The sequence below is a fragment of the Siphateles boraxobius genome, unplaced genomic scaffold, assembly GCF_051911475.1.
Source record: "Siphateles boraxobius isolate OS27281-9 unplaced genomic scaffold, OSU_SipBor_1 31, whole genome shotgun sequence".
Classification (NCBI taxonomy): Eukaryota; Metazoa; Chordata; class Actinopteri; order Cypriniformes; family Leuciscidae; genus Siphateles; species Siphateles boraxobius.
Genome location: NW_027508931.1, coordinates 2,674,660 through 2,683,966, shown reverse-complemented (window position 1 = coordinate 2,683,966; position 9,307 = coordinate 2,674,660). Strand labels below are relative to the sequence as shown.

At 33.9% G+C, this 9,307-nt stretch overlaps 2 protein-coding genes and 2 non-coding genes across 5 annotated transcripts; 2 read left to right on the top strand and 2 right to left on the bottom strand.

Moving 5' to 3' along the window:
• Positions 1–417: 417 nt before the first annotated feature.
• On the bottom strand, positions 418–500 carry trnal-cag (transfer RNA leucine (anticodon CAG)). The gene has a single exon. It is a non-coding gene; the product is annotated as a tRNA-Leu (tRNA).
• An 828-nt stretch (positions 501–1,328) lies between these two features.
• Positions 1,329–1,411, top strand: trnal-cag (transfer RNA leucine (anticodon CAG)). The gene has a single exon. It is a non-coding gene; the product is annotated as a tRNA-Leu (tRNA).
• Positions 1,412–1,472: 61 nt separating this feature from the next.
• On the top strand, positions 1,473–6,242 carry pllp (plasmolipin). 2 transcript variants are annotated; one of them, XM_077193336.1, is made up of 5 exons: positions 1,473–1,599; positions 2,421–2,592; positions 3,934–4,107; positions 4,208–4,315; positions 5,533–6,242. In XM_077193336.1, the coding sequence occupies exons 2-5, from the start codon at positions 2,461–2,463 to the stop codon at positions 5,638–5,640; spliced, it is 522 nt and encodes a 173-aa protein (XP_077049451.1). In that variant the 5' UTR covers positions 1,473–1,599; positions 2,421–2,460; the 3' UTR covers positions 5,641–6,242. The 2 variants fall into 2 exon arrangements, with proteins under 2 accessions (XP_077049451.1, XP_077049452.1); XM_077193337.1 differs by having other exon boundaries at positions 1,502–1,599; positions 2,459–2,592.
• On the bottom strand, positions 6,234–9,306 carry arl2bp (ADP-ribosylation factor-like 2 binding protein). Its single transcript, XM_077193335.1, has 7 exons — positions 9,168–9,306; positions 8,827–8,896; positions 8,685–8,746; positions 8,314–8,420; positions 8,135–8,220; positions 7,391–7,487; positions 6,234–7,196 (listed from the first exon to the last, which is right to left on the bottom strand). The coding sequence occupies exons 1-7, from the start codon at positions 9,187–9,189 to the stop codon at positions 7,089–7,091; spliced, it is 552 nt and encodes a 183-aa protein (XP_077049450.1). The 5' UTR covers positions 9,190–9,306; the 3' UTR covers positions 6,234–7,088.
• Between the last annotated feature and the right edge of the window lies 1 nt (position 9,307).

Genomic DNA, 9,307 nt, shown 5'->3' with positions numbered 1-9,307 from the left:
ACAGTAATTTACTCACTGATTTTGATTAAATAACTTTAGTAACTTCAATAAGAATGCATATCTTACTTGAATGCTGCTGTTAAATGCTCTGGCAAGGAGATACAAACAGCTGGCTGAGTTTACTGAAGGGAGGAGCTAAGCTTAATAGGGCAGATTCCGTCACCAGTCGTGAGCAAACAGTCCAAAAAATGGGCAGATTCTGCCGATAGTCGTGAGACAGTTAAGAATTAAAAATAATTCTTTAACATTTCGTCCACTAACCTGCAACAGTCATTTCTGTACTGCGCTCGTTGACTTGTTCAGTTGTAGCCACTTTTCTGCAGCGGACAGATGTAAAACTACTCTCTGTGAGGTATGAAACAGACTTTGGTCCCTGGAGAACCATCCAGTTAACCTTTTCACCAAAAAAAAAAAGGTTGTCAGAAGTGGGATTCGAACCCACGCCTCCAGAGGAGACTGCGACCTGAACGCAGCGCCTTAGACCGCTCGGCCATCCTGACATTCTGAACCATGTAAAAAAAGATTATAATTTTTTTATAATCTAAATAATGGGTTAATGTTTTTTTTTCTTTTTGTCTCCACAAAATCCATCTTTGCACTGCAGAAACGGCACAGTATCTGAAGTGGCATTTGGATGGATTTACACTGCAGTTACAATTGAGATTGAGATTATTGTTTTAAATATATTTGTAAAACTTTTTAGGGTTTCATTTGTTTTCACACGTTAACTAAATGAGTTAATGAACTATACTGTTAATTTCAGCATTTACTAATACATTGCTAAGATGGATTTTGTGGATACTGAAATGTATGTGATTGGTATCAGCCCTGTAGTGTCTTATTATTCTAATTGCAATAAAATTAAGAATTTGCATGAAAGAGAATAAAAAAAGCATGAAAAGGCTTAGGCCTACATTTAACAAGGTTAGAGAATTTGCCCTTATTCATGTAAAACATACCCCTGGAAATCAATTTAGAGGGAAACTATTTAATATAGGCTGTAAAAAAAATTCTAAATATAAAAGTTTATTTCTGTCACTGCTTAGAGGATTATTTTTCAGTTTTTATCCTAGCTTCACTGAATCCTGCAAAATGTCCTTATTTTTGGTGTTATAGAAATGGCCACCCTAGATGTCACAGGACAAATAAAAAAAACATTAACATTATAATATAGTATATTATCTAAATAATATACAAATAATATACATTGCTGGATATAATATAAATGGTATGGCTGTTTTTAACCTTTAAAATAATGAAACAAGAAAAAAATTTGAAAAACAAAGTCACCACCTGTATAGTGGCAAAAAATACTCTATGTTCAGAATGTCAGGATGGCCGAGCGGTCTAAGGCGCTGCGTTCAGGTCGCAGTCTCCTCTGGAGGCGTGGGTTCGAATCCCACTTCTGACAACCTTTTTTTTTGTTGGTGAAAAGGTTAACTGGATGGTTCTCAAGGGATCAAAGTCTGTTTCATACCTCACAGAGAGTAGATACCAGCAAAAATAAACAACAACAGCAAAGTTTTACATCTGTCCGCCACAGAAAAGTGGCTACAAATGAACAAGTCAACGAGTGCAGTACAGAAATCACTGTTGCAGGTTAGTGGATATGTTAAAGAATTATTTTTTAATTGTTTTATATAACGTGAGTGTTTCAAAGCAAGGAGTGCAATGAATTTTGTATATGGGAAAAATTATTCTACATAACAGTTTCATATTTGATTGACAAATGTTATGAGCAATGTTAAAAGTAGCTATTACTTGCAGTGATACTGTTTTTTCGCTCGTTTCTGTGTTGATAAAGTGATAAGATTCAATAGCTACATGTACACGATTTCGCATTTTGTGTGCATTGCTGTTGGGTAGCTTTAACAGTCAAAGTCCAACACCATGACCATATATATACTGTGTTGTACACACACAGTATGTGTTTTTGTGTGTGTGTGTGTGTGTGTGTGTGTGTGTGTGTGTGTGTGTGTGTGTGTGTATATATATACACATATACGTGTGTTTAAATTGTGTTAATTTGTTTTACTAGTAATACTTGTGTACATGCAACATATCCTCTTCTGTCAATGATTCAGACCATTTAAGGTTTTTAACCCTTAATTGTAACTTCTATTGTTTGCTATCCTGCTGTTTCCTTTTTTACAAGAGGAAGGGAGAGGGTTGTCACTTTTATTATGCTTACTGAAGTTATTTATTATTTTGTCAAACAGATGTATCCGCCTAACCTGCATAATCACATTAAATACATTTTAGGTGTGCAAAGGTAGAGAGAGAGAGAGCGAGAGAGAGCGAGAGAGAGCGAGAGAGAGCGAGAGAGACCAAGAGAGACCGAGAGAGAGAACTAAATTGCTAGGTAGTGACAACACCTGCATTACCTGTTCTGGTGTGTCTCCACTCTTTTTTTTCTAAAGTGACATTTTCATATGATCAACTCTTTTATACTGAGAAGAAATGGCAGATTTTCCTGGTAAGGTCAGCACTCAGACCAGCTCTCAAGAACCTCAAAGAAGTTATGGAATCCCATCGAGTGTTGACATGAACTTTATAAAGGGCATTCCTGGTATTCTACTTTTGGCTGAGATTGTAAGTTGGAAAAACTCTCAATTACATTTTCCATGCTTTATCAAATGTTGAAATGTTTTTTACTTTGTTTTTGCTTTTGAAAACTATTTCTCTCTCCCTTCATACACTCACACCCACCTTTCTACGCTGTTTCTTCATTCTTTAAAAATAATGCTGGATTTCCAGTATGAGAAGTACTGAGACGTTGTTGGTGTTGGTTGATAAAACAGAAACTAACCAGGCCCATGTACTATGGATTATGTCATTATGTTTCATACAACTAGGATATTGTGCCGTTGTTAGGTTTATTACCACACACAGTCCTGCATGCTTACACAGAGTTTGCGTAGAGGTAGATGTAATGTTTACATTGTGGTACTTATTAGGTGTGTTTCACTGATCTATGTCGGTGTGTTATTTAGAAACATTAAAACTAGGTTAAGCTGTACGTATGGACATGCAACTATCAAGACAAAGCATAAAGAAAAATATTTGAGCAAACATAAATGACAAATTCAATTGTATAATAAATATTTCTGAATATCAGTATTTAAGATGATGATCATCATTCTTATCTATCGTATCATTGATTATTGGGTCAATAACCCTAATAAAATTTTTCCCTCAATACAAATACATAACTTATGTAATCATTGTTGAATCAGTAAATATAAATGCAAGAGCTTTAGTGAAGATTTGACCTGAGATGTGTCTGTTTTTAGTCTTTATTCTGTGGAGCAAGTCACAGTTGTTGTTTGTTGGTATCTTGTGTCAGACACAGCCTGAAAACTGAGACCTTTATCAGATGAATAATACATCATGAACTTTTGATATTCATTTGTACAAATGAATGTCATTGACACCATCTGTTCATATATATAAAAAATATTTCTGTTTTTGCATTTTCTGTACTTGTATTTCTTTTTTAAAATGTATAACTGTGATTGTGAAAACATCCCCGAGGACATACATCAATACTTCCAATTCTAAATATGACATAATAATATAATATAAGATTGACTATCACCAGGATGATTCACACTCACTTTCTGATTCACTTTCTTGACTTAAAGGATTAATTTCCCTCAAATTGAAAATTCTGCAATAATTAAGTCACCCTTATGTCCTTTTTGAAACATGTATGGCTTTCTTTCTTCTGTGAAACACAAAAGAAGATAATTTGGAAAAAGTGGTGTGTTTTTTTTGCCCATGTGAAGAAAGTCAATAGGGTCCAATACTGTTTTTAGACTCCACTGACTTTGGACAACTTTTTTTTTTAAATCATTTTTTCGGTGGACTATCCCTTTAAGTGACTGACTGTATTTTTCATTGATGTTTAACATATGATCATCCTCTGTTCAGGTTGTTGGATTACTGGTTTGGGCGCTGATCGCCAGTACTCCATACTCCTCTGTATCTGCTTATGTCTGGGTCATGTTTGTCAGCGTGTCACTGTGGCTTTTGAGCATCGCCCTGTTGGTTGTGCTATTGCTGAGGTTTCATCAGAGTCTACCCTTTATACCCTGGCCTTTGGTGGTGAGACTCTCACTCGTCTCATGGAGGAGATAGCATATTTTAATCAAGACTTTGTTGATCTAATCAAGTTTGTAATCATGTCTCCCTTTCTTCCTTGTAGCTCATGGTGTTTTACTCAGTCGCAACTGTTCTATACCTAACTGCCTTTTTGGCTGATGCTGCATCCGTTCCAAATGGGTTTTTCCGTGGTCATCTGGGAACTTCTGCAGTGAGTGAAAATATCTCTTGAACTCACACTCCACACGTTCACACACTATGAGCTGAAAGAGGTGTGTCTGACTGCACACTTCATACCTCATTTCTAAAGTAAAGTAAGGTGTATCTGTACAGCACACACTGATAACAGGTCAGGTGATTCAGATGTCAAGACTTAACAAATTACTACCGTTTAAAAGTATGGGTTAGTACGCTTTTTTATTATTATTTAAAGAAATTAATCAAGGAATCATTAAAAAAAATTATCCTGGTTTCCACAAGAAATTTTAACGGCACAACTTTTCACCACTGATAATAAGAAATGTTTCTTGAGCAGCAAATCAGCATATTAGAATGATTTCTGAAGGGTCATGTGACTCTGAAGACTGGAGTTATGGCTCCTGAAAATTCAGCTTTGCTATCACATGAATAATTTACATTTTAAAATATAATAAAATAAAAACATTTATTTAAAAAAAAAGAATTGTAACAATATTTTATAATATTTTTGATCAAATAAATGCAGCCTTGGTGAGCCTGAAAGACTTCTTTCAAAAACATTAAGAAATCTTATAAATAAATGTTTGAATGAAAGTTGACTGCAGATAGAGCCTTAGAAAATATTGATTCAAAATATAAGTTGCTACGCCAAAGCATCTTATCTGAAGCAAGGCCTTCACTTTAACTGTATAAAGCATGTTTCATTACTCAATGGAATACACAATACAGTATTACAGATCAAATAAAAGGCTTTTAGGAGATGGTAAAAATGTGAAACTGTCAGATGAGTTCAAAAGCATGGTTGAGTAGAGTAGTATGTCTGTTTTATTGGGCTTTAAAAACCACATGAGTCCAGATTAAAATGTGCAGCAGGCACATGACAACCCCATACTGCTCTACAGTGGAGGAGTGTAATCACAATTTATACCTCCTCCACGTGTAAAGGTCATCAGCTTACATTTCTAAATTATTATAGCATCTTTATATTTACTCATACGGATGTTGTTTCCAACCTGTATGTCTTTCTACTGTTAACGCAAAATATATTTTGAACTGTTTTTACTCATACAATAAAGGTCATTGGGGTCCAAAACAACATTGTATGGAGGAACTTTTTATATATATATATATATATATATATATATATTCTTTTGTGAACTATATACATCTTATACTTGAGTAAAATTGGTAAGATCTTCATAATTTGTAATCATATATTTCTTCTTGCAGTTCTTTGCCATAGTGGTGACCCTGTTATATGCTGCTAGCAGCTACTTTGCCTATTTGGGCTGGAGGGGTGAAGGGCAAAACGCAGCGGGGAGTACAGTACCTGTGTAGACCATCCTCTGATTAACACGGTCATACTCCATGTGAGGACACTTACAAGAGGATAATACTCTGATGATTTGGTATTGCTGAAGATCCTCTTCAGGAACATCCGACAACCCTTCTGAAAAACTTCTAGATGGTTTGTAACATGGACATTGTGTTTACAGAGTCACCAGCCTTTACGTGCTTTGGAGTCAGTAGAATTTTTTTTATATATATATATATATATATATAAATGAATACTTTTATTCAACATGGATGTATTGATTAAAAGCTTTGCCATCACAGGAATGCATCCTGTTTTAAAATTAAAATAGAATATTCAAATAGAAAAGTTGTTTTAATTTTTTTTTGTGTGCAATATTACTGTTTTTATTGTATTTTTGATCAAATAAATGCTTCCTTATTTGAGCATTGGAGACTCCTTCAAAAACTTTTTAAAAAAATCTTACCAACCCCAAACTTTTTAATGATAGTGCATTATTTTTGTAAGATACACAAGCTGACTTGAGCAAATATGTATTTAAGTGGTGAAGATCTTTCATTATTGTACAGTTATGCTTCAGAGCGTAATTGATTCATTGTTTTGAGAATAAGAATGTTTTGAAAAACTGTATTTATTTCTTCCATTGACAGGCTCAAATATTTCTATATATACAAATAATAAACAAATATACACAATTACGTAACATTTATCTAGTAGGAATAACACATTCTATGTAAAGAAGGGAGCAAAAAAGCTGAAATTTGCACTGTATACATCAACAAAACGTATTATTTTAAACAGCTTACTTTCACAATATATGGGAGAAATCCAAAACATGAACTCAACATCACATTAAAAAGCATCAGATTGAGGAAAAACTGTATGAGATTATGTGCATTGTTTTTGGTAATTGTATAAACATCATACTTTTTTAACAATGTAATATTTCACCTGGGGAAACTTTAGGCCTTGTGAATGTTAAATAGGGGTTTTCAGAACTATTGTCTTATCAGGCACATTGTATAATACTTTTTTACTGAAAATTGTCAAGTGAAAGGAATTATTTTGGTATCTAATGATATAAAAAAATGGAGGGGTTCTTGCGTGAAAGTATGCAATGGCAGCTTTGAAATGTTGAGGCTCATTAAAACTTTCTACATCAACTTGGTCAGAAACGGAAATAGTGTTTTGCTGCACTGTAGGCCAAAACAAGATCAGACTGAGTGGATTTAGTGACAGATCATGAGAATACTGTTAGAAGAGTCTCACTGAATGAGCTGACGGTTAAACTGAATTTTACATTTAAACATTAACCTAAATTAAATAAAGATTGTCTGTCAGTTTAGTATAACAATGATTGTTTGTTTTGGGATGAGTCGGAAAGGAATTTTCAATGGATATTCATCTTTTTAAATGGGAGAAATAATTGTTGATTAAGTTCATTTACATGAAATCCCCATGTTTTAATGGTTCAGCTCGATTGTGAGGCCATGCTGGAGGTCAGAGGTGAAGCTGAAGCAGAATTTAATGACTTCACTACCAGTCCAGTACTAAGGTCCAATCCTCTACCCTCCTTTTCCTATGGAAAGAAGATTGGGAAAATGAGTTTCTGCGACACTACTGGCACATTTATAGCTTTTGTTCATGGTAGTAAAAAAGTAGGCCAAAGTGTACTAAGCAGAACAGCTTTTCTCTTAACTGTAGAAGATTCTGAATACATATTATAAATCCTATATTTTGAAGTTTAAAGAAAAGAACATATCTGGTACTTACTGCTCTGTAATCAATGAACATCTCTTTAAAGGCCATAAAGTCAGTGAAAGTGAGCAGCATGTCAAGTATGTCACCTGACACTTCATCTTTATGCTGTCTAATTGAAAATAAAAATGAGAAGGATTACAAATCAGGTAAAAGTCACCATTAAGGAATAATTTTCAATGTAAACACCTCTATCTAGTGGTGAATTATATGTATTACAATAAGACATTTTAGACCAGGGTTTTTTGGTTTCCTGGGGGCTGCAAAAACAGTGTGTATATATATATATATATATATATATATATATATATATAAAATAAATAAATAATAATGGATTTAAAAAAATAATACATCTATCTGTCCAGTACTATTGTGAATAGGAAAAAGTAATAATGTAAAGTAAAAGATTCTAAATATTTTCCAAATATTATTTTACACATATTTGTAATATATTTTTTTTTATAGTACAAACTGGGCCTTTATACTTAAAAATTATAGCTGCCCTTTAAATTTTAGGATGGGGATCCCTCACATTACATGATCATATTCAGGGGCACATGGCATCTAAAGACTGAATCCCCCATCCTACTTAGAGTGGGTTGCTCTTGTCTGTATGGTTTATTTCAAAATATATATAATATAAAAAATAAACAATCCAAACTTGACTGGTACTGTATCTATACACATTCATGTATTGACAGTCACTGTTAAGCCTGAGGATTATACTCGGGTTTAGAACAGCTGGTGAATTCGCCATACTTAAGTGAATGGGTGAAGGAATCCATGTTGAATCCAGGAATTCGCTCTACCAATTGCTGTTCCAGATGCTTTTCTAGAATTTCAATCTGAAATCGCAAGAAAATCATAAATGACAGTTTAATATTTCCATCTCAACAAGGGTCACAAATGCGTGATATAAAATTCAAAGTATCACGTACATATTCATTAAATATAGGTGTATAGCTGAGCTTATTCTCCTCAGACTCATCAAACTCATGGTAATATTTCTCCATGAAAGATTGCTGAAGATATTGGAATTCATCCTCTGTGGAGAAAACGTGTTAGTTACAACTTGGTGAATTTCATGATAACGTTCATATTTCACCCAAAACCATAAAAATAAAAAAGGAGGAAAAATAAATTACATTAAAAAAAATTTAAATTAAGCACATTTTTCACATAAATTGAATGGGACATGTTCTTGACAGATATGTAAGAATCACCCTTGTTAAAGATGAATTCTACTAGATTATATTAAAGATTTAAAGTTATGGTCATAAGTTATTTAAATAAAATAATAGATGAATACCCATAATAATGTCCTCGATGTTCCCAATTACCATGTCAAATTCTGCATCAGCATCTGATGATCTGGAGAGGCAAAATATTATAGATGTGTAAATTTGATAAAGATACTTGCATTTTCACAGAAAACAATCTTTATAACTCACTTTGACACAGCAAAGTCCTCTTCTTCCAAATTCTGCATGTCAACTATGTTCTCGATGCCACTCAGCAGATCTTTTGGGTTTCAAAGAAAGTTGAGATAAAGAAGTGTAAATAACGTTACAAAAACCAGAGCTGGTTTAAAAAAATATCCGGCGAACAGTCGCGACAGATATGATGGAAATCATGAAACTAGTCTGACAGATTTCAGTAAGCTAGCTGGTTGTAGAGCAGGTGAATGGCTGACGCACTGCAGCTTTAAAGAAGCCAGTGCACAATCAAACGGGAGATACAGTCGATTATTTTCAATTCGCACGTTTATGAATATTTTAAACCAATTAATCACCTGTCTCTTGAGGATCCATCATAAATCACCCTAACGTTCTTCCTGAAGTCGCTGCTGCCACGGCAACGGGAGAACGCGTACTTGTTCGAAATGTTTCCGCTAGAAACAACTTTCCTTTCATTTAGTTCCGCCTATTTGAG